The sequence below is a fragment of the Meleagris gallopavo genome, chromosome 19, assembly GCF_905368555.1.
Source record: "Meleagris gallopavo chromosome 19, MGAL_WU_HG_1.1, whole genome shotgun sequence".
Lineage (NCBI taxonomy): Eukaryota > Metazoa > Chordata > Aves > Galliformes > Phasianidae > Meleagris > Meleagris gallopavo.
This window is the reverse complement of record NC_139422.1, coordinates 4,609,868-4,634,464: the sequence shown is the minus strand read 5'-3', so window position 1 is coordinate 4,634,464 and position 24,597 is coordinate 4,609,868. Positions and strand designations below refer to the sequence as shown.

The 24,597-nt window shown below is 48.5% G+C and overlaps 1 protein-coding gene across 6 annotated transcripts in view; it reads right to left on the bottom strand.

Moving 5' to 3' along the window:
* Positions 1-24,597, bottom strand: part of COL27A1 (collagen type XXVII alpha 1 chain) — a 128,529-nt gene that overhangs the window by 14,305 nt on the left and 89,627 nt on the right. For all 6 annotated transcript variants that reach the window (XM_031556174.2, XM_010720821.4, XM_031556176.2 and 3 more), the window contains 15 exons: positions 24,252-24,305; positions 23,851-23,895; positions 23,649-23,693; positions 23,382-23,435; positions 22,623-22,676; positions 20,866-20,919; positions 20,077-20,130; positions 19,664-19,717; positions 18,078-18,185; positions 6,672-6,725; positions 6,235-6,342; positions 4,937-4,990; positions 4,734-4,787; positions 259-315; positions 46-99 (listed from right to left, as the gene is read on the bottom strand). In XM_031556174.2, the coding sequence (XP_031412034.2) occupies positions 46-99; positions 259-315; positions 4,734-4,787; positions 4,937-4,990; positions 6,235-6,342; positions 6,672-6,725; positions 18,078-18,185; positions 19,664-19,717; positions 20,077-20,130; positions 20,866-20,919; positions 22,623-22,676; positions 23,382-23,435; positions 23,649-23,693; positions 23,851-23,895; positions 24,252-24,305 (903 nt within the window). The remainder of the gene's footprint in view (positions 1-45; positions 100-258; positions 316-4,733; positions 4,788-4,936; positions 4,991-6,234; positions 6,343-6,671; positions 6,726-18,077; positions 18,186-19,663; positions 19,718-20,076; positions 20,131-20,865; positions 20,920-22,622; positions 22,677-23,381; positions 23,436-23,648; positions 23,694-23,850; positions 23,896-24,251; positions 24,306-24,597) is intronic.

Below are 24,597 nucleotides of genomic sequence, written 5' to 3'. Positions count from 1 at the left end.
CCCAAGACAATCATTTCTGAATCACATACTGGGAACACGACTCACAGGATAACCAGGGTCTCCGGGCTCCCCTCGATCTCCTCTGTCACCAACAGGACCCTACAACAACACGACAAAGGCATAAGTTAGATGTTAAAAGTCCTGTTATCTGCAGAATCTCGATGGCTTTTGTATGTTGCGTAAGTAAGGAAACAAGTCAGCTCATCCCCTGGCAAAACCCAGGCCAGCATTGATTAGGGAAGGGATTTAATATCTTACTCTGTCTCCAGGTGGACCCTGTGGGCCTTCCACCTTCCCGTCATCGCCTTGTTCTCCCTGTGAGTAAAAACACTGTCATTAATACAGTCTGCAGCTGATATGGCAGATGTTTCTGTCTAGACCTGATCCAGTTTTCTCATCTCATGGGCTCCTAACTCAAAGTCTGCGTTGATTTCACCAACTTTTCATCCACACAATGTCAAAATTATCACTATTATTTTGTCTCACGTCCTCTAGCGTGCTGACTGTTCATATTTCTTCCCTAATTTCTTTGCTGGTGGTTTCTGCCCAGTCTAACCATCCTCCCTAAGGAACCAGGTACACAGAGTTATTCTCAACAATTCCTAAAACGAAGAAAGAAGCACGTAATTGGGAAAATATGGGAAACAGTTCTCCCTCTGAATTTTATCACCAGCAGTCAAATCAAACTCTTTAATCAAGCACTTCTCCACTCTCACTGAGTGCAGCCATGGCTGGTTGGGCTCCTGCCTTTTGTGACCCCACTGTGGGCTTCTCTGACCTTCTCTGACCTTCGCCCAGGTGAGAGGGTCTGTCCCTTACAAACTAATTGCCTGAGCATCTCTGCTCATTGATGGAACGGCTCCCAGCAGGAGCCCAGAGCTCATGGTTTGGCTGGCAGATAACTGAGCTCTCCCTAAAATATCCAGAGAGAGATCCCTCAAGGGTCTCCACACAGATGCTGTATTTTAAAATTCAATTGTGTAAGTCACTTGGGGTCACGGTGTCCTGTTTTCTCTGGAGTTTAGCTCAGACATGGCTGTTTCTTTGCTTCCCATAGAAGATAGCTATATTCCAGCTCCTCTGGTTTTTGGCCGCTCCCTATCGCTGTGTCTCTGGCACTCTGGCTCTTTGGGACGAAAGCGTCTCACAGCTCCTTTGATGTGCAGCTCCTGGAGAGAGGAGGGCTGGGGGATTCTGGCACCGTGAAGCTGCAGTGTTTGCTCTGTGCTGGGCTCCTGGCACCTTCAAAGCCCAAGTCTGCATGGCTATGCAGAGCCATGTTTCCTTCAGGCTCCTGCAATCCTCAGCAGCTGGATCACCCTTTCTGGTGTATTTATGACTGCCTTTGAGTTTCTCTCCAGTACTCTCCTCTTCTGCTGGTGCTGGAGCTGCTGATGGTAAGGATACCTGTGGTTCCTCAGTGGGAATTTCTCTGGGAGGTGCTTGGGTGCTTTGCTTATATGTGAAGTTTGGCAGTAACACATCTGGATCCGTAAATAACCAGCAGGGAGAAAGATCTTTGATGGTGATGCCAAGGCTCGTTTTCTTTAGGAACTGGGCACACTCTTTGGAACCAGAGCAGTACCACTCCTGAGACATGCCGACCTACTCTGACTTCTCATGGGGCTGAGCACCAGGCCTGAACTTTGCAGCTTGATAGAATGAGACTCGAGATTTAGCAATCTCTTGGAGTTAACCCCAACAGGTAGAAAACAGCTCAGTACATCTCTCTCCATTAAGTGCTTGATGACAGTGGCATATTCTTCCTTTCTGCTTCCAAATTTGTTGGATGAGCGCTGCCAGTAACTCCCAGGTGGTGGCTATGCATGGCCATAACAGATCACGAGATGGGTGGCGAAATCCAGTCTTCTTGGAGGTATGTTGGTAAACGAAATATGTGGGAAGAAACTGAATGGCTTGAAAATACAGTGCTGAGCAATATGGATGGAGAGATTTGGGGGCAGAATAGAGGAAAAGCAAAGCAATGCCTAAAGGGCTCTGCTAACAGTTATCAATGCTAAAGAACTTGCTGGGTGAAGTTGACAGCAGAAGTCCTGGCAACTGGTTCACTTTCATGCCACTAACAAAGGAGTGCAGGAGAGAGGGGAAACAAAGACACCATTTCTCAGGTCTCAAAAAAAACCCCAAACCAATCCCAGTAGACATGTTACAGTACAGCAGTCTCGGCACCAGCAGGATGTGAACACCTTGCCATGCAGAGCCGAGGTGGGTGTGATGAACTCAAGGAAGGCTCAGAATTCTGGGCAGTGCCAAAACTCACAGACTCTCTCCCCAAAATCCGTTCTGTGTCTCCTTGAGTCTAATTGCCACTTTGTGCTTTGTCTTCAGAGAAAATCCTGCGGCAGTGGTCAGCTCTAGGGCTGCGAGACAGAGCTCCTCCACGACTTCCTGATGCCTCAGCTGCTCGAGAGGGAGATGAAAGGTCTGCACTAATTCTTTGGAAAGTTGCAGTGAAAAAAAGTTAGAGTAAAGGGCAGCAAAGTAAACATGTTGGGATACAAATGGAAAATGCATGGAGAAGAAGGGAAGGCTTGTTATTGTTGGCTCCTGTCCCAAAGTGAGATACGCCAGTTTGTAATTTTTAAAAGGATCCCATCTGGACTGCTTTAAGCAGCTGCCAAGTGCAGGCGTCTGCTCAGAGCAAGGCCTCTTTGAGGAGCTGTAAATGTATTAAATGTAGCCTGGTAGCTGGTTGGGATGGCACAATGGAGCTGCGTTCGCAACAGTGCCTCTCTCCACCCCATTTTCTGCTCTGGAAAAGAAAAGACCTTCCCCACCATTACATATTCTCCTTCTTCACCAAAGCTACACTTAAAGCATAGTTAAAGCTCACAGAGCAGCCACAGTCCTATTTTCATTTCTTCTTCTGTTCTCAGATTCAGGCTTCCATTTTAACATTCGGATGCTTGCGTGAGGTAAGAGATGTCGAGAAGAATCTGTCCTTGGGCTGGGATCAGCCTTGGGAGATAAGAAGGAAGGATGGGTAAGAAAACTTCTAGGTGCAAGTTTTGTGGAGCAGCTGGGTGGTGCAGGAGGTGTTGCTGGAGGCTGAGCAGGTGGCACCGGGCTCTCCTGGTTTGGCTGCAGCTGGCAGCCTGCAGCCCTACCATCCTGCAGGGACAGGGTGAGATTTGGCTGTCAATGGCCACAAACAGCTCTGACTGCTCTCAGCAGGACATGCTGGATGCTCTGAGGTCCTTGGCAGGGTTCAGATTGGAAACTGACAATGAGTTTGTTTACTCATTCTTGGATAAGCTGTTACATGCTGTTGCTGAGCTCTGACAATAAAAGATCCACAATAATACAAGTCTCATGTTTGGAACGATGGCTTTCAAGAAGATGGCAAATTTAAATGTGCAGAGATCAAGAAAAGAAAAGCGGTAGTCAAAATTTAAGCAACAGACACATATCTGCACATCTCTGCCTGCTCTAAAGCCAATGGTGACTGTGCTGTTGGTAGTCACAGCTCTCAACTTTTGCAGGATGCTCAAGTGTCAGCACTGGAGCTGTGAGAAGCCTCTGGCCAGGCTGTCAGCTGGACAACGTGCTTGGCTGTGAGCCCTTGCATCACCCTGGGCTGTGCGTGGCTCCCATTGGTGTACCTGGGCACGCTGCTGCAGGAGGCAGCAGTTCTACTGGGGAGGGCAGCATGAGAGGAGCTGGGGTAGAAATCCAGTAAGGCAGTGATAGAGATGTGGATGAAACAGCAGGAAACGAGAGAAAAAGCAGCGTGTTCTTGTGCCTTAAGCAAAATTTATGAGGCAGGGGATGTGTGTTAGTGGAGCACAACAGCTCGCCCTGCCACATCGCCTCCTGGCCACCAGCACGAGGAGTCTGAAGGCAGAGCAGTGTGAGCAGGGTGTCCTGACACGGACACGATGCACGCAGAGCCCCAGCAGAGACGCGCCCTTGGGACCTCTGAGTCTCACTGTCTCCTTTTGCAAGCAGCAAAGCTGCGGCTTGCGCACGTCCGTCTGCAACCAGACGCAAAAGCTCTCAGCTGCAGTGCTGGGGAGGTGGAAAATGAGCAAAATGAATTCATAACATCTTTCCGTTTCCCTGGGACCCCGGCACTGACCGTTCCCAATCCCCACCACCTCCCTGCCCATAATGGGGGAAGGAGCATTGCTGCTGCTACCACAGCACGTGAGGGGCTCCAGCAGCACCGTGCGCGGCCAGCTGGGTTGGTTGGCCTGGGAGCATCCAGCCCTGCCGACAGGAAACCATTACAGCGTGAGTCACTGCTCCAGCCTGAACTGGTTACGGCCGCGCTGACTCAGCAAAAGGGGGAAAAACGCAAGGGGAAAGCCGGTGTGGAGAGAGAGCTCTGAGTCAGCCCAGCACCCCTCGGCGAGCCCCTCGCTGCAGCTGCGCTGAGTCACAGCAGCGAGGAGGAACAAGGGGCGAGGGCGATGGGGACCAGCTCTGCTTTGATAACCTCCTCGGCTGGCTGTAGCACCGATGGCAGTAACTCAAGCACACGTGAACTTTGAGGTATGGGAAATCTAGTGCTGAAGGTGGCGAGGGCAAGACCCTCTTTCAAGAACAACACTGGCACATGTTTTTTTGCTGCGGGATACAGCCGTTTCTACCCTTGCCCAGGCTGTGCAAGCCTCCAGGGGCCAAGCTTTGGTGCTGATGCTGTAATGGTGATGCTGCAGAGCCGAGCAGTGCTGCTTTGCATGCACTGCAGAGCTGCTCTGCTGCCTTACCTTCTCACCCTTCGGCCCTGGTGGTCCAATTGGCCCTGGTGGTCCTGCGTGTCCCTGCAGAGAGCAGACAGCGCGTGAGGAGATGGGAAGGAGCTGTCTGAGCCAAAGTCCTGCTTGGATTTCTGACATAGCCACATGCTGGAGTGATACATTTGTTACAGTTAAGAACTATTAGGAGATGGAGGATGAAAATGGTATCTCACCTGGTAACCCTTCAAGCCAGGCTCCCCTTGAGCACCCATCCTTCCTGGAGCACCCTGCAAAAGCAAGCAAAGGAAGCACCATGAGAGCAGCCTGCAGGTGTAACCCGCAGGCATGGGATGCACTGGGTATGAATTCTTCATTTGTCCTTTTGGACATCTTTATATCCAGATTAGCACTGTGCTAGGGAGTCCACCAGTGAGACCAATCCCATGCATGACCTAATCCTGAACTGCAGGGAGGAAACCTTTTGGTGTGGGTCCTGAGGGCAGGAAGGGAGTTTTCTGGGTTGTGATGAAGGCATTGCAAAAGCTCTTTGTTGCATCTCTATCAATCTGCACAAAAGGGTTTAAACCAGATCACCAGATTAAAATGAACTGCAATCTTTCCAGATAAACCCATTTGGTGTGGAAGAAAACCCTTTCCTCAAGACAGGCTGCAGACACGTGCTCAGTCCAACGCACTGCTGCTCAGACACTGCTCTACTTGCTGTGAAATAATCCATGGAGATGTTGCCAATGAGTACAAAGGGAGGACATATGGGGTGGCCATAATTTCTGATGCAGGAAAACACTATCAGCAGAATCCTTATTCCATCATTCATTTGCTACTGTTCTGAAACATCACCACCATTCCTAGTTCATAAATAACTCCTGATCTTTCACTGAGTTCAACCAAACGAAGTGCAAAAAGTTTCCTTACCAGCCTGCAATACACGAGGACGTTCTTGTTACTTACTGCTGCATAATGAATTAATTTGTCTCAGGTAAATTAACTTTCTTCCCTCCCTGTCATACTACTGTTGCTGAAAACCTCACCTTCAGGCCCCAACTCAAACTCTTTCCCATGCTATATTTCCTCTTGTTGCAATTATTTTAGATAAGTAGATGAAGAGTGGGTGTAGAAACAGGGCAGAAATCCAAGGCAGAGTTCCTTCTATCAACACAGTTTGACTTAAAAGTGCACTGAGTGTGTAGTCTCAAAGGGAAAGATCTTAGCAAAAATAGCTGTCAGACCACTCCATTTACAAGCAAAAATCCCCAATATTTCATTCTGTCCGGGGAATTGTACAGAACCACCACAATGCAGTGTGAGCTGGGGTCACAGGGCATCACTGCCACCACCATGGAGCCTCTCCTCTGCTGCTCAGTGCAAGTGTTATGCCCTTTTGGTCTATTTAACATTTCACTCCCTCTGATCTGAAGGCCCTGTTGGGCTCTCTGCTCCACGTAGGCCCATGCCCAGCACAGCTAACCACATTTCTGGTGTTATGTTCAACCATTTGCAGAGCTCTTCTCACCATAGGTCCCAGGGTACCTCGGGATCCTTTAGGGCCTTGGTTCCCCTTCGGCCCCTCCTTCCCTGGAGGTCCTGTCTCGCCAAGCTGCCCCTGGTAGCCCTTGCTGCCCTGCAGAATGAAAGCACAGAGGTTAACAAAGTTCAAAACAGCTTCTGCAGACAAATACAAGGGTGCTGAGGCACAGTGTGAGGGTGGTGAGACGCTGGCACATCCAGAAGAGTTATGGATGCCCCATCCTTCGAGGTGCTCATGGCCAATCTGGATGGGGCCCTTGGCAACCTGATCTGGTGGTGGTTGGTGTTCTGTTCACTGCAGGGGGCTTGGAACTAAATGATCCTTAAAGTCCAACTCACACCATTATATGATTCTATGATCAATGATGAGCAAAGAAAATGAGATCCAGAGGAGGAACTGTTATCAGTGGCAGACGTTCTTACCTTCTGGCCAGGCTTGCCCTTTTCCCCCTGTTTTCCTGGTTTCCCTTCTGGTCCCTAGGAGAGCAGGAAAAAAAAAAAAAAAAGCTATTGGAATGAGAAAGCAAATAAATCCAATCCCAACCAGCATGCTGTTCACTTTGCTGGTGCAAAGACAACGCTAACAGCATCCTCACCCATCCTTTTCACAGTTCCCAGGTACTATAGCATGGCCAAGTTCGTCCTTGAGTTGCTCCATCACATGGATGAAAAGGAAAACTCATGGCTTAGAGAGGAAAGATCTCTGTGCCCAGTGACTACAGAACATTGCTGAAAGGAGATGCTTTTCATCTGCTCATATCAAGGACCTGCAGGTGATGGAAAGCCACCACCACAAGTCTGTCCTTGAGGATGCAAAAGGAGAATTTCAGTAGTGTTCAAAACATGGGAACCACATTTCCTCTGACTTCTACACAACTCTTCCTCTGGCCCATGAGCAGAGCAGCCATCTGTGCACTGCTGCTCATAGAGCTGTACTGCTCACTACCAACTAATGCACTGAATTGGATGTCAGTACTCTGATATGGCTCTAGAATAATGGCAATGAAAATATTGCTTCAACAGCAATTCTTTATCTTCCCACTACAAAAACAGACAGTTGTTTCATTGTCTATCTAGCTGTCATACACAACTTTTTGATTACAAAGCAAAAGCTCACCCTTTATGCTATTATTATTGCAATAGACAGCACACAGAAATCACAACATCCTGATCTCAGCTAGAAATAGGTTGGGATGGAAAACTTCAGGTAGGAGCCACAGTGCTGAGAGAGATGCTGGCCTGCTTTGTGCACCTACATGGGTGCCTTGTAGCACCCTTGCAGCAGACCCTGCCAGCCATCCTTGCAGATGAAACGAGCTGTGGCAAGCACAGAGTTCAGCAAAGTCTCCTGAGGGAGCCCAGGGAATTTATTTTTTCAGTGTTTGGCCCCGCTGGCTGCAATGCAGACAACATATTTTGGATCTGGCTGAATCAAGCAAAAGCACCACTGAAGAAAATAATGGCAATCGTGAGGAACATTTCAGCAGCATCTACACACCAGTGCAGCATCTCTCCCTCTGCAGGGTCGGGTAAGAAGGTGTAGTGCTCACCTCTGCTGATGTCGCAGAGAGCTATTGGTCTCTCGGGTGAACAAAAGCAACTTATAAATGGGGCCATGCCTGAGGGTTTCTACTCCGATCTGAAAAATGGGCTTCCTAAGTGCCTGCTCTTAACACAAAGGAGCAATTCAGGCTTCTGATAGCCCTGAAGAATCGTATAACTCCTTCACCTCCCCAGAGGGAATAGCTCCACTTTCGGTAAGTCAAACACTTCAAGTGCACACTTTGCCAACACCTCCAGAGCTTCACAAAGGATGGGTCCCTGTGAGGACTCCACAGGTCCTGTTCTGTCTTCTCTTCCATTTTGCTTGGGGATTTGTTTGCTATTTTCGTGCTGCGCTTTTCCAAGAGGCACTTTTGCAATTAGTTTCCCACAGGCGATGAATTGAGGGTCACCCACGTGCTGGACACTGACTGGAGCACAAAGACATCCTCACCAATGGCAGCATCCAACTGGGCCACCCCTAGCTCATTGTGCAGCCAACCCGAGACGGGACGAGGAACCAGACACCCAACTTTGCCATGTATTCATCACTGGATATGTCAGATAGGTATTGGATATGATACATATTGGGTATATATATGTCATTGCACAGTAGACCTTCTCTGCACCAATACTGAGATGCTTATTGGCCCGAAAATTTGGAGACTGAGTCGCAGTATCACTCACAAAACAAGCCATGAAGATTAATGATGCAACTGAGATTTCTGATTAGTTGCATCACATTTTTTCTTCATGGACTGCACAGTAAGATCTTTTGGAGTTGCGGGCAGTGGATATTTCTTGTGAACTGGAGAAAGCCCATTTTAAGCTAAATCTGTTCCTGGCCCTGGTGATGGCTGAGTTGCCAATCTTCTCCAGCAGAATAATTTTGCACACTGAGATGTGCTCTTGGATCACTGTGCTGCAAAGGCCCTTGAAACAAAGACTTCCATCTTATTTGTACATGCCTCCCCAGGATCAGGGTGTTACATTTTGAAAAAATGACAGGTACCCCTTATAAATGTGCAGGGCAGACAGATCCTTTGTTCCTGCAGGAGGTCACAGGGATCCCACAGACAAACTGAAGGCGTTGTTTGTACAGCCTGATTTCCACTCCTGATGCATCTCCCATAGAAGCCACGACTGAAATTCGCTTCTGCCCTGCACCCAGAATGTCTTTGCCTTCACTCTTCCTCCTAAGAGACATTTCCAAATTGCTCCTAAAATCTGCATTCAACTTCACGCTTGAATCATGAAGTGCAGATATAGGGTTAGAGTCACCTGGGAGAAGGGAAAAGCAAAACAAATCCCATCTTCAGCAGCCCAAGTCCTGTGCATAACATTAAACTCGATCCACAGAAGACTGTGCTGTGTTCAGACAGGGTCTTGCTGTCCCTGGTTGTTCCAGATCATCTTTCCATGTTGGTGGGGTCTCAGCACAGGGGTGGGCTCTGATAAACTCCTTGGTGTGCACTGACCTCAGTGAGCAGGGATGTTCACCATCTCCAGAATGTTCTCCTGACTCCTCCAGCTGGGGTGTGCTTCTTCTTCATGGCTGGGAATGAACTCTTGGCAGCACCTCAGCCTCTGGGCAGCGATAGCCGTGAGCCCAGCTGTCACTTGTGCTCAACCAGAAATCATCCCGTGAGGCTCTCCCACCAAGCCAGCTCTTGCTAAAAGCTTTGCTGGTATGAATAAATGGGTTCAACCATATTGGCAACACTGGCAGCAGAGATGTGGCTTGGATCCTGCAGTCTCAGCCACCTCCTCAAATGGAGCAAGCTCTATCAGCTAGGGATATTTCCATGCTCCACCAGCACTGCTTTCTAGGACTTTGGCCAGAGGAGCTCTGCTGGTGAGCGGGAAGCCTACCATATGGCTGGTGTTCCTGGATGTGCTTTCTCCAACTGCACAGGAATTTAGCCCAGATGAATGTAGAGACAGCTCAACATTTGCCTGGGGTTCCCAGAGACTTGGTATCTTTCCTTGTGTCGTTCCCGATACTGTGGATGTTTGCTGCAATCCCAGATACGTCTTGGTTTGCAGAGTTCCAGGAAATCACTGCACTGACACATGGCAAGGACACACAGGCCATGGCCAGCCCAAAAACCATTTGGTCGCCTTCAAAAAAGGTCAGATTTCCCTTTTTCCTATTCTTCTGACTCATTTATCCAGGAATGGAAAAACTGGGGCCAGAAGAGGGGAAAAAAACTCAACACTGATAAATCAAATTCCGTAGGATAGAATTTGTTCTGAATACATTCTGTGATTCGTGCAGGGTCTCCATAGCCCCTCAGGGATCTGGCACCTTTTGGTGCCTATTTCACTGCAACTGTGAAGTTTCCAGGCTTCCCACTGTCCTGAGCAATGAAGGGCGGAAGATGTATAGGAGTTTATACGTCAGAATGATTCATTCCAGGTTCTTTTTGCTAGATTCAGATCAACTGGGTTAGCATGCCAAGGCACTAAACACTTGATGCTTTTATTTTTGAGGTTTGTAGACGTTTTGTTGTATGAAAAAGCAAATCTTCCCTCCAGGCTTCTTCCGTGAGCAAGATTACTTCTAAATGGTGATTTTGTGTACTGCGCTCCTCATTAGAGAAGCATGTTAGTTCTGTCTGAAGATAATGGTATTAGTGACCAGGAACAGCAGAAAGCAGCAGTTTTAACAAATTCACATGCCTTGAGGTATGCTAAAATATCCCAGGGAAGCAAAATTCCATTGCCAGCTTCAATAAGGACCCAATTCTTTAAGATCTTGCAGTACAGCATTAGATGATCGCCTATGGCAGAAGCTGAATGATTTATTTTTCAATGCAAATTGATGAGTTTTTAAGGGAAAAAAAAAGAGGCTTTGGGCTGCTGATGGCCTTGGCAGCAACGTCGGATCTCTCGCACAGCACAGTGTTAATGTGAGCAAACAGATGCGCAGCCCAGCTTTAAATTCTCAAGTCATCAACAGTTGAAATCTATGTTACAACAACAGCACGGAGAAAAACAAAATAAGGAAGTTGAATGAACTGCAGAGAGATATGCCTTAAACAGAGCCAAGCAGGGCTCTGCTGCAGACCCAACTTCCCCGGCGCTTTGCGATGCTCTGCACATACGCAGCGGATGTCAGGAAGTGATCTCAAGGACACGACTCACCAGCCTGGTTGGACCCAAGGAACACGACGACTCTTGGCTCTTCAGAGGTCAACTTTCCTTTTTTTCTTGCAGATCACAACTGGAAGAGAGCATGGTGCCTGGAAAGACACCTTCCCAAATCCCATCTCGGATGGGTTCAGCATTACTTGATGCTGTTATGCAGAATGTTTCCAGATGTTTTGCGTGTCAGTAAGTGGAGGTCTGAGGTCACTCCTTCCTATCAAACATGAGGCAGGAAGAAATAGAAGAACCAGAACACAGCCAGCGAGTAAAGAAAAGAAAGTGCCAATGGTGATGGGCAAAATGGTGGTAGTTGGAGGCACTGGAAGCAGGAAGGGCAGAAAAGCTAAAGCAGTGAAGGTAGTAAGCATGAAACATAGGACGACCATGCCCATATTGTTCAAGGCCCAGCCAGCCAGCTCATTTAAAGGGAAATGAAAAAGCCCCATATCATTTCCTACTGCTCAGCAATGTCTCCATATGAGAACCTCTACTTAATAAACTTTGATCGAGAGAAGCCTGCCCCGTATAGGACAGTTCACAAGCACTCAGGAAATTAGTGGGATTATTGGGGCCGGGCATTTGAAGACATAAATGTTTTGGATTTATAAGAAACACATTTCCTAATCTCTATGCCTAGCCGTAGTTTGAAAGCGGAGGAAACACAGAAGTAGCTCCTGAATGGGTATGGGGAAAGAAGAAAGACTCAACTATTCTTGAGAAGAATGATCTGATTGTACTGTAAGGTTCAGAGGGCTTTGCTGGGAGCACTGGGGAGCGCTGGGCCCTTGGCTTGCTTGTGGAAACCCGAGTGGTGAGTGCAGGTACAGCTGGCTGGTTGACTTCAAAGAGAAAGTGAGATGGGGAAACCCTACAAGAAGACGTCGGATGGAGAAACTACTCTTAGCATCACCATGACCTTCTTTTCAGCTGAGTTCCTCAACTTACAGTATGGAAAGCAAACCAAAACCTTGTACCCCAACCTCCCTGCTTCAGAGCGAGTCCTAATCTGCATGCAGATGTTGCTCTGAAATATTCAACTTTTGATTTTCTGGATGAGAACATTTATTTGACTCATTCTTTTCTAAGCAGTCATAGCATAAGGTAACAAAGAGGACTGTGCACAGAACTGTGCTCTGAGTTGCTCTGGTTTGGGCCAATAGCTCTGAACTCCTACTCATTTGTTGTCTCTGGAAAAGCCTTTTTTCCCCTTTCTTCCTCTATTTCCTCATCCCTAAGGCAGCCCATGAGACAAAGATGGTGGCTTGATGGATGGATGGGGGGTGCAGGAGAAGTGCAAGCCCTCAACCACTGAGCTTGGAAGCTCCATAAAAGAAGTTACCAAAATGCCCCAAAGAATTGGCCATTTTGGAAGCTGACAATTGGGAAGAAAGCAACAGAGAGAGCACTCGGGTAACACTCCTATTTATGCCAACGAGCACTACTCGGGTCATTTTTTCCTTCCTCAAACAACAGGGGTTAACATCTTCCTTCTGAAGGACACAAACGCCCTGGGGTTGTGGAAGAGGAGGGGAATGAAATCCTCTCTCTTGCAATAAGGAGGGGAATCTTGGAGTAACTGCACAAAAAGCGCGTCTCCTTCGTCTGAGTCAGGAAAGAAACTGTGCCAAGTCAATGGGATTTATTTCAAATTCTGGCTCATTTCAACTCCTATTAACTCTAAATGAGGACCAGCTGGGAGCAGCCTCCTTCCCAAGCGGCAGAGGCCATGCAGCGCCGACCAGCACGCATCCAGGACCGATGGGATGCAGGGATGGCTGCACACTCTGGGGGGCTCAGAGCATCGGGTGGGCTCAGCCATAGCACCTAACTGTAAATCTTCCAAACAGCAAAATCTACGTACCTCCCCATCAATTTCCACAGAAGACAAACCTGGGGCCATTGGAGAAGCAGCTGTTACAAGAGCTAAAGAAGGACTGCAGATGAGGGCAGTGTTGCCCTGGGATTGCAGCACTGTTCCCAGAAGGAGAAGGAGAACCTGGGGGGAGCTCTTCACCAACCCTTGCTCCAGCCCTATTCAGAGCAAAGGGCTTAAGCACGTTTACTTCATTCCAGAGCTGCCCCATTCTCCTTTGATTTTTGATGCAGCTCAGCCAAGGACAACCCCATGTCCACGAGTTTAAGGGGCTTGTTTCAGTAGAGGCTCCACGGACCAGTGCACAAACCTTGACTTTTCCAGGAAACAACAGCTCAGCACATTATCAGAAAAACCCCACAGCTTCCTGTATGGACAACTGAGGCTGAAGCCAGAAGTGGCTCCAGGACCCAGTATTTTCAGAAAGCTGAGTGCCATGTCACTGCAGTGGTGCTGTCATCTGTGGCTGAGCTCATGTCTTCACAGTGAATGGCTGGACTCCGTGACAGCAGAGCAAGGAGCTTTGTTGCAGAAAATCTTTGAATCATGTTTTCAGTGGCAAGAAACAGAAAAGAACAAAGAGCAAAAAACCACTCTGGGACAAAATCAGCTGTAAGTGCTGTTTGGACAGCTTTATACTACAGCAGTGTGTTGGATGAGAATTAGCTTCTGCCCAGCTCAGCTCAGAAACCAGTTCATCTCAGCTGTGTCCACAGTGTGGTGATTCTGGAGAGAAAACATGAGTTCAAAGCAGAAGGTCCATCCTGAGCACTTCAGGATTTTAGCTTGTAGATGATGGGGAAGAGGAGCATGTGTAAGCCAACGGGAGAGATACTGTCCTCACGACACCACCCAGGGCTGTGCGTGGGGAGTGACACAGCTGAGCCCATGAGGCTGCAGCCAGGAGCCTCGCATGTTCCCAGTGCTTCTCAGCAGGAGAGTGGCTTTGCCCTTTCCAAAGCACTTTGAGTTCCCTCAAAAAGCCTTCTCAGATCTCCACTCTGGTCCAGTTCTGTCACTCAACCTTCTGGAAGAGCAAACAAAAGTACTTTGACCATGTCACACCCGAGTAAAGGGATTTACCAGCCCTCGGAGCTCCTCTGGTTTGTTGATACTCATCTGCACCATACAGCACACACAGCCAGATCTGCTCTGATGTAATTGTTTATGGCCATTTTTACCATTGGAGCATCTGGCTCAAAGCTCTCTGCGTCCTGATGTGGCTTGAATGACACTGCAGATAGAATTTCGGGTTAAAAAGGAAGTGGAAAAAGAAAAGAGCTCAGCTCCTAATTTTGCTGAACAATGAGGGATTTTCTTGTTTCGGAGCATGTTGCATTTCATTACCTACAGGCTCTCCAATTGCTTTCCTGGAACTGTAAAAACCTTGCTATCAGATGTCGGCTTTGTATGACAACCAGCACATTACGAAAACCACAGAGCACAGCCACGGAGCAGCTGGAAACCCACCGCCTGCCTCCTGCCAACTGGCCTGGGCCCTTCGTGCAGCCAGCAGCGGGTCGGCCTGCACTGCTGGCTGCAACCTCTGCTTCTTTTCATCCTTTATTGTAAAGCATGCGATTGACAGGCAGTCAGATCCTTTGGAAATGCACATTATTCTTCAACAGTGCTCAACATGCCCAACGTTGATTGGGTATTTTGGACTGCATGGCACTGTTCCCCTTATATGATTACCAGCTAGGATGAATTAGCTTTTCATTTCGGTGCACACGGGTGCTTGCACTGCTGATGAACATCTTGCTGGAGCTCAAAGAGCTGCTCCATCTTACATGCATCCCCATCCCACCTTGCTGACTCTGCAGGGGACAACAACCTGCTGTTGACCTGGACCTGCATCTCCAATCTCCAATGGGGGATGCCCAACCTGCTACTCTGCAAGAGGAAGAGATTACCACCTCCTTGTTGCTCTCACTTGGTCAATCAGAGGTCAAGTGGCCAAGTCTGGAAGAATCAAGATGAAGTGACAGCAAAGAGTAGGCATTAGAGGAAATGGGAAACCACTGCAAAGAGATATCAGGTGGGACAGCAGCTCAGAAGGGATGCACATCTCTGATGGAAATTCTGAAATCTCAGCTGGATCCTGCACTTAGCTGTACGTTAGTGCTTCAGATGCTTTGACTCCTCCCTCCTTACCAGAGGGATAACTGGCAGAAGTAGGACCTAGAGCTGAATGGAGTAGTGTGAACTTGGACAGCGTGACCAAAAGACAGAGGAAACTTGTGTGTCACAGCTCCAGCTGCCTCGAGCCCTGCCAGCCACAGCTGGGAGACTCATGGGCCATCTCCGTTTGTTTGCTGAAATCCACTGGCTTTGAAATGTGCACAAACTATCCCTGGAGACTCAGCTGGGGCCTCCCTGCTGCTTTTGTTTGGGATTTAAAAACCGGTTTGCAGATATGCTAACAGTGGGGATGGCTGAGCCAAGTTCAAGCTAATGATCTTTGAAAAACGTTTCCTGAGCACCCAGGCAGGCTTGGGTGCACTTGGTCAGTAATGTACCAGCTTTGGCATGGCTTCCTGGAAAACACAACCTTGCTCACGAAGCCAGACCTGTAGGACCAATTCCTGGGTGAAAGCCTCTTTCTGCATGACCCAGTAGAACTGCATGGCTCGAAGCAAGCACTGCCTCTTCCCATTCCTCTTGTTGCTCCGTCGCCAAGCGGTGTGTGAGTTCCTACGAGCCCAGCCAAGTCCTACCTGCTCTGGGGCCACGTGAGGAGCTGCCAGCACCAGGCCTTTCCCCCAGGCCAGTATGTGCAAAGCAGGCTGAAAATGTATGGCCATATCCTCATTTCCTACATGTGTCCAGAACATATAATGCTGAAGAGCCTTTTTCCTTCAGACATAAGCAAGATCATGATGAAGACTAAACATGCCCTTGGTGTTAAGGAAAATTCTTCAGGAAGTGGTTTAGCTGTAGTGGTTTGCAGGGCGAGAGCCAAGCCAAAGTGCTGGAGAAGTTTGTCTATGGCTGTGCATGAGCATCATCTTCTTGAGGCAATATGAACCTCTTCCAGCAGCAGAAGGTGAGCTGCACACTGCCACATGCAGATCAGTTGGTTGGCACAGTGAACCAGCTGGATCCTGGTGTCTCTGCCACTAACAGCACAGAAGCATTAACATCTCCACTATCACCTTTGTAGATGAGCAGGGTATCTCAGCAGTACTGGAGCAGCTCCTTGCAAATTCTGGTCAGAAACTGGTCACTGTGCAATCTTAGCATTTGCCCTTGTGTGAACATGTTCAAGTTTTTCCCCTGGTTAGACTCTTCCTATCTTTCTCCGTCAGCCTTGAGAACACCCATCCATGCCTGGATGATGGTTGTGGTGTGCCTTGAAGAGATTGGTTTAACCTTTCATCACAGCTTCCATTCCTCACTTGGAAAGAAGTGAGTTGTAGCTATCACTAGTGATTTGCATCTCTGATCCATGAACTTGGCAGAAATCTAAGGAAGATCCCACCAACACTTTTTCATTTTGGTGGTGATGGATCAACAGTTGGACTCAATGATCTTAGTGATCTTTTCCAATCTTAACAATTCCCTGATTCTATGACTTCCTCCATGGGAAGCTAGGATGAAAAACTCCAAGAAAGAAAAAAAAAAAAGGAGGAGAAAAATTATTTGTACTTCTGTCAGAGGACTTCCATCTCTAGATTACCTCAGCAAGCATGGAACAGCAGCCTGTGCATTAGGTAATGGCCCGACGCTTGGCAGCAGGCAGCGCTATCTGGAGCCCTGTGGTCTCTGAAAGTCTGCTCGAGTTCAGACATACGGATATACAAAGGAACATATTAAAATAGTAGATGGAAATATAGCACTTTGCAGTAAAAAAAAAAAAAAAAAAAAAAAAAGGAGTGATTATGAGCGGGAATCTTGGCTCTGTGGACTTTTTTTTAAAATAAAACAGAACGGCATCATGTTCCCAGGGACATGCTGGCAAACAGTCTGCGAGAATCTATATTTTATATGCTATAACTTCATATGACTTTTGCATGATTTTAGCACTTTTATTGGTTCTTAACTGTGCACAACATAAACACATGGAGCTGCCAGAAGCTGTACCCACCCTGCTAAGGGCTCCCTGCGGGCTGTGGACGCATTTGGGGCAGGATTACAGCCTTGTTCTATATATCTATGGAGTTTCCACCTTCAAGTCAAGTCAGTGCTCCAATCCCCATCTCAGCCCCAAAACAACAAAAATTCAGCCCCTTTGCTCCTCCGTTCCTCACACTTTTCTCCCTGCCTTCCTTTGAGCCAGCCTCAACATCACCGAAGGCACAAACGATGTGCTCTAGCATTGAGCACCCACCCCGTGCTCAAGGGCACTGCAGGAATTACGAGAAACAAATCACTGATAGGCTCCCCACTTTGGGTAGAAGGATCTGGCTTTGCTGCAGAGCAGCCTGCTGGCGCTGGGCAGCGTTGCTCCACACCCGGTACCACTAAATGAGCCCCAGGCTGCATCCTGCCCTACTCCTCCAAACAGAAATGAGCGAGAGCAAATCAGAAATGAGTGAGTGATCCACATCTTGATGACCAACCCTCCTCCTATTTGCATGTTCTTTTTTTTTGCAAAAACAGTTTACTTTGTGCCAACACTTGCATCGAGTCATATCTTGGACAACATCCTGTCCCAAGCAGAGTCCTGGTTCACTGCCTGCATCTCCCACTCAATCTGCCCCCACATGTTTTGCTGCAAGATGGCATATCCTGTCACAGAGTATTAATATCAGTGGTAATAGCTATCCTTGGAATAATAAATAAAATGATGACTTAAGAAAAAGCATATTTTGTTCTTGCTAGGGTTTCAGTGCATTCCAGCTTCCCAGACACAACATTGCTGCTTTCATTTGTGCCATGGTTGCAGAAGGCTCTCAGCCCTTTGTAGGAACTGGTTGCCTTCTGCAACCCAGGGCTCACTGTGTGCCCCACATCTGAGCAGGGGTCACAAAAGAGAGCCCACACTGCACATCTAGGCCATGCTCCAGCCACGAAGGTGAAAATCACTCTACACACAACAGCTAGAGACAAGAGCACGAAGCACTCATTGCTGATCCCCCTGTGGGATCACCCCCCGTTTGGGATCACACAGATGACCCTATGGAGAGGTGCAGGAGCTGTGCTGGGCTCATGCACCCACCCAACTACCTGCAATACACACAGGCTGCCCATGCAGCCAGGAGGAGAGCTCAAGTTGCTCCAGGAACCCCACAGAGGTGAGCAGGATGCTTTCTCAGACTCACTCGGACACCTGTGATGCCGGGATATCCAGGAGGCCCTTCTTTTCCCTTCAGTCCTTCAGTGCCTTTTTCTCCCTTCTCTCCATCCAGGCCTTGCTCTCCTTTGTCTCCCTGTGGAAAAGAAGAGGTGGGAGTTTGCATACCCACACAACACATGGGTCACCATACATGGCTCTTGCGAGGAAAAAAAACACTGTCCATAATTAATATTTCAGGAGTCTGGGAGGAAAAGAGCCTGCAAGCAAAAGGATGAATGAGGATGAGTCATAATACACTTGACATTTAACAAAATGAGCAAACCCATGTTTTTTTAAAAAAATCTCTTGGCTGGAGGAGGAGGAACTCCCCCATTACATAGGGAAATGTGAACTTTGCTTCTCCTGCAGTGAGGCCTGAACCTCCCACGTGAATGAGACAGTGAACAAGATCTAAAAGAGTCCCCTGCCTCACCCAGGAGCCTTGCGTTCCAGATGCTGAAAGACTGAATGGGTGTGATGGGTTTGTGTGGAGGGGCACCTGGCTCTTGCAAGGGCTGGGATCAATGTCATGAAGCTGTCACCTTGCCCTGAGAGGGTCTCGTGGTTGGAGGATTGGATTATGGCAAATCTCTGCTTCTCTGCTTTTACAGCTGATGGCACATCTCATGGAGATGATCAAAAGGGCCAATTCTGCATTGACAGTGGCATCAGCCTTGATGCCAGCACTGACAGCCAAGTGGTTGCGGTGGCTTTGTTACCCACTGTGCTAGAGCAGAGCCACGTCTCTACTGGTCACACCAACATCTCTGCAGCAAGCAGTGGCTCTTCTGCTGCCCAGAGACATGCTCGGGTTGGACTGATCATCTCCAGATGTCCTTTCCAGTCCTTGTGGTTCTGTGAAACCTGGTGTGGTTCAAGAGCTCTTAGGGATGGCAAGAGAAATCAGAGGATTTGATTGTCTTTAAGGGCGAATCTTTTGGTCCAATGTTCAGAGATAAGCAGAAATGAAGACACATGGCAAACAGCTTAATCAGAGCAAAGCAATAAAGTGCATTGTTGTGGGACCGGCTGCTTTTTCTTTCCATGGAACAAAACAGTTGGCCTGTTTGGAAAGACTGGCTGTGCAAGGACAGAAATGGAATGCTGTTCCAAAGGCAAGGTAGCAACTCACAGCAGTTAGATAAAGAGAGCAATGCAAGCTCTGAGCAAGCACCTGGGACTATGCCAGGAGGAGGGGGATCCAATTTCTTTCCTTGCAAACAATGCTCTCGTCAGCAGTACAGGGGGCAGTGATGGACAATTTTTTGATTTCCCCTGCCAGGCCCAGGAATTCCTAATTAGTTGGAAAGTTAATCTGTAAAAACTCAAATAAAACAGACAAATTGTTGGAAACTATATATTAAAGAAGTTGACCTTTTTGAAGATTTGATCATATGCCAAAAATGTGGGTAGAGGAGTAAAACACGAGGAGTCCATTATATGTGTCTGCAGAAAAAAATATCCTGACTTCTTATTTCTAAATAAGTTAAGCCATCAAAGAAGCAAGGGGGTAAGGGAACACTGCACCAGAATACCTTCCCTGCTGCCAAACCCATACATCCCAAAATTTACCTTGGCTCCATCTGGACCAGGTGGCCCACTGTCCCCTTCCAGCCCCATTTCTCCCTGCAAGACAGAAGCAAGTCACATAAAGCTGTGCCCAAACATACTTTTCCCCCATGCTTTCATCAGATGACTCTTGATCTTAGCCCTGAGAAGGGACAAGAGGCACAGCCAGCTTCAGGCTCTGCATTCGTCCCTACTCCCTCCCACAGAGCAGCCAGTGTCTCCCTACTTGGTGGAGCATTGAGAGCTCAGCTCAAACCAGTGGGCTCCGTGGGGAAGGCAGAGATTCAAGTGGGGCTGGGAGGGTTATGGGATGCCTGGGAGAGAGGCTCTATGTCCACAGATAGTGGGTGAGCACGGACAAGAGCCTCTGAGGAGCTGATGAGATGGAGAAGTGCCACCAAAAGGTGGGTACTCACTCTTTGACCAATGAGGCCTTGCTCTCCAGGAACTCCCAGCTGGCCAGGATCACCCTAGAAAGAAGGCATCACAGACAAGGAAACGAGCTGCTTAGTGATGGTGAGCATGGGGCACTGAATGCCTGTTGGGTGATAGAGGCTGGAGGGCTCTGGCAGGGGTAAAGAAGTGCTTTATGCAAATTGTGACCTGTTCCACTGATGGCGTGGAGGGACAGCCAGGAGCACAGGTCAGGATGCCATAGACTTGCTAGCTCTGGTGAAGCCTTGGAGGATTTGCCAAGGAAAAAGAGGCATAGGATGGGGCAGGGGGTAGGGACTGAGGAACAGCATAGAAGAAATCGCATCTAATCCCCACAGAGTCTGCTCACAAGCTCTCTATGTAGGAGCAAACCTTCAAACCAAGCACCAGGGGGGACAAAATAAAATTAACCTCCCTGTGAGCTGCTCTGCACAGGGACCTTTGTCAAATAAAGAGATGTTTTCTGAAGGCCTTTCCGTGTAGACAAGAAGGTGCATTCATGGCCCTGAAGCAGAGCACCCTCCCCCATAACCACTGGAGAAGCTCAGTCCCCACAGAGCTGAGGCTTGGGAACTGGTGGGACTTTGTCTGAGGGTATTTTTACACTTGAGACCTCGGCTCTTCTTGTTCCATGTTGGAAGCTGCCTAATTCTCTGGGTCTTGAGGACTTCCTTCTCCACTCAGACTTGGGATTTATGACAGAGCCAAAATTCATTAGCGAGCTCCTTCTCAAGCTCTGATAGGGAAATTGCACAAATGGTTTTTCTTACCTTCATGCCAGGTTCACCTGGGAGGCCAGGTTGTCCCATTGGGCCAGGCGGTCCCTGGGAAAAAAAAAAAGAAAAAAAAACAGACAATGAAAAAAACCTTTGTAACCAAGCAGAAAAGAAGATCAAAGACATAATTCCTCTAGCAGAGACCTCCCGGGACAGCACAGCCCTGGTTGCAATGCAATCACCGCCCCGGAGCTGGCTCAGGGTATGCAGCATCAAAGAGGCACAGCCTGGCTCCTGCGAGGGCTCTGTGCATCTCCCACGCCCCCATTCTCCCCTGTAACTCCTTCCAGCCCTCTGCTTGCTAAGGCTACTGATCCTGGCAGAAAGGCTGGCACCCCACAGATAGCCAAAACCTATGGGAAGGCATGCAGGTAGAGGGAAGGTGCTCTTCCTTGATGTCACAGCTTTGCAATAGTGGGGCCACTCAAATCTTTGGCACCAATGCCAACTGAGAGCTTCAATCTTTGTCCATTTTCTACTACCCTGGGAAGAATGACAATCTGTAAGACGAGACCAAAGCCTGTCTTTAAAGGATTCCAGGGGGTTATTTACTTAGGATATTTGCTTTCCAGGCAGCACTCTCTCTACTCTTTGCAGTATGGAATAAAGGAAAAAAGAGCACATAGTCAAAGAGAGCACTCGGCTGCCCAGGGAAGGGAGCCAGTTCCTGGCTTGCTGCAATGGATTTGGGCAGAGGAGGGAGCAGGGTGAGTGTTGGGTTTATTAACAAATGGTCAAGTCACGCAATGAGAAAATTCAGGATCCAATGAAAGCAAAAATCCTGCTTTGGTTTCTCCAGAGGTGCCAGTGCAGAGAAAGGCTCCTGGAAGAGACACAGATTTGAATAAAGCTCTGTACTTTCTTGGTTGGCAGCATCCATAGTGGCTTGGTAGCAGCTTTCCAGCTCCCCAGTGTGGTTTACCATGCTCAGAGCCCGCTCCATCCAGTCTAGCAGCCATGAGAATGGAAACTTTCATGACTCATACACTTCGCAGTAGGCTGTATTAAAAGGTACCTTTGCTGCTGTTTTCACAACCAAGTGAAACATCATGGCTGCTTTACAGTTTCCATACAGGGATGTATGGAAAGGAGCTACCAAGAGGAACTGGTACACTCAGACAAAAATGCTGATATTTCATGGAGAATCAAATAGAGCAGTCTGTAGATGAGTTAGGGGGAAGCCATGGGGCATCTCCTGCAATCCATCAGGACACTGTTCAGCAGCTGCTGCTGCTTTGGTTATGGTGTGTTTGTGCCATTGCTTCATGGCAACAATAACCCAAAAAGCACTGTCAGCAGCAAAGGTGTTTCTCAGAGCTCCTTTCATTGCCTGCAGTGACTTGAGAAGGGACTGCTTGGCCATCCACAACTGTGCCTTGCCAGCAAACGGACCAGTGAGCAGGACAGAAAATACCACTTCTCAGTTCGAAGGCTACAGTTTGTTCCTGGCTCTGTATTGTGGTATGGTGTGGTGGTAAAGCCATGCCTGGGATGTGCTTGTGAGAGCTTTGAAATGTTGCTCTTGTTCTGAAGATGGGGAGGCCCAGATACCAGCTGTCTATGGCCCGAGATGAGAATGATGTTTGAATTTCTGTCTCTCACTGTTTGCTTTGGAAGTTGAAATTCAGACTTGAGGGAAGTCTTTCCTGCTCACATCCCTGGGTGTGGAAGGTTGCACCTCTGTCATCTCTGTTAGAAGGTGCCTCTCTCTAGGTGAATGAAAAAGAAATAAGAGCAAAGACCAGACCTACCTTATGGCCAATTTCTCCCAAAGGTCCAGGTGGTCCCTGTGGTCCTTGTGGACCCTGGAAAACGGAGACACAAGGTCCTTTTCATACAACTGTTTTTATTTCTGAAGGGCACCATTTCCTGTAAGGTAAAACACCAGTTCCCTCCCACATCATAGCAGAGCTATGGGCAGCAAGATGGAAAGACCACAGTGGGTGTACTGAGTCACCATAGCAGTTCAGAAGGCCCTTCACCATCTCTTTCCCACCTGTGACTATTGCAGTTGGTAACCTGGAAGTGTCTGGTATGCTTTCCTGTCTCTGTCCTGCTCCATCCCAAAGACACAGATGGCAGGAGATAACTCAGCCTGCTTTAATGAGGAGTGCCCTTCCCCAAGTCTGTGTCTTCATCTGACATCTCCCAGTGCCTTCCCCAAGGCTGTGGGCTCACTTCTGGCACTGCAGCCTCCCTCCTGGTCCCCATCGATCCCAACTTTCATTACATCTGACCCTGTCTCAGACCCAACCTTGCCTTTCTTTCCTCCATTTCCTTCCAAAATCCAGCCCACTCCTACAATCTCCATGCTGATCCATGCCCCTTTTATGCTTTTCAGGGATCTGACTTCATCTTTCCTTGTACCCTGTAGGGCTCTAGCCAAGTCTTTCACATCTCTGACACTGCAACTGGCAGAGACAGAGAAATTGGAAGTGGGAAGGAGTAGGGACAGAGAAAGCAATGAGATGTCTGAGTGTGACAGATGAAGAGAGTCATAAGGCACTTGCCGGGTCGCCTGGTGCCCCTTTTACTCCTGGAGGTCCAGAAGGCCCTTGGATACCCTAGGAAAAAGAAACACACCAAGGTCAACTCCAACCCCACGGCAATGCTCCATGCCTCCCAGCAGTAACATCTATCTCAAAAGCACCAACAAAGAGTGAGAGGTGGTCTGTAAGTATGAGATGTCTGAGTCTTTCCTCCAGAATCAGGACCCAAAACTTAGGAACTGGAGTGAAAATGCGTTTCTAAAAGGGAGCACTCTCATGGACACTTACTGGAAAGCCACGGGATCCTGTCTCCCCAGTCTCGCCCATCTTCCCCTGTGAACACACAGTGACAGATGTTAGCAGCTGGATCTGTGCTCAGACACCTGTGGTGCTTTGGCCAGGAGAAGCTGCAGGTCCCTGGGCACTGTGTGCACCCCTGGAGGGGTTTGACACCTTGCCACACTGTGCAGGTGCTGGCTGCAGGACGTACCTGCAGCCCATCTGGCCCCATCTTGCCTGGCTCCCCTGGACGGCCCTGCAAAGCAAAAAGACAAACACACATTGGCAGGAGCACAAATGGTATCGGTGATGCTCTTCTGCACCAGCCTACCTGCTCTTGCATTTTTCTGCACCAGATATCCCCTCCAGATCCCTGCAGCTCTTGAAAGGCTGATTGCCCAGCACCCTGCCCTGAGGAGCACCCCAACCAGCAGGCAGTTTGGGCAATGAGCGACATGACCCAAGTCTCTTTGAGCAAACACTGCTTTGGAGGAAGATTCTGCTTTTGTTGCGTAAAGGACTTGTTCCTGCTGGCTGGTGCTCACGGTGCCATTGTGACCTTGGTCTGTCCACAACACAGCCAAGAGCAGTCTCAGCCAGGCTGGTGCTCACCTTGGCACCTCGTGACCCTGGCTCGCCTACTGGTCCATCAGGCCCTCTGGCACCCTGGAAAAAGGCAAAAGAGAGGAAAAAATGAGGGTTTGGCTCACTGGGAAGTACAGCAGCACCCTAGCTGTGGGGAAGCCAATCGTGTAGGGAGGCTGAGAAGGGTAGTCCAGGGCTCAAAAGATCCCTTCTGTGCTTTGTTCTGTTTCACTTCCAACCATTTGCCAACATACAGCACCAGAACATTTTTATTCCCTTTTAAACTTAATTACCAGCTGCAAACCAAAGCCAGAGGAGAAAGGCGTGTGAGGAACAGCCTTACTTTCAGGCAACACTTACACAATGACGGCTT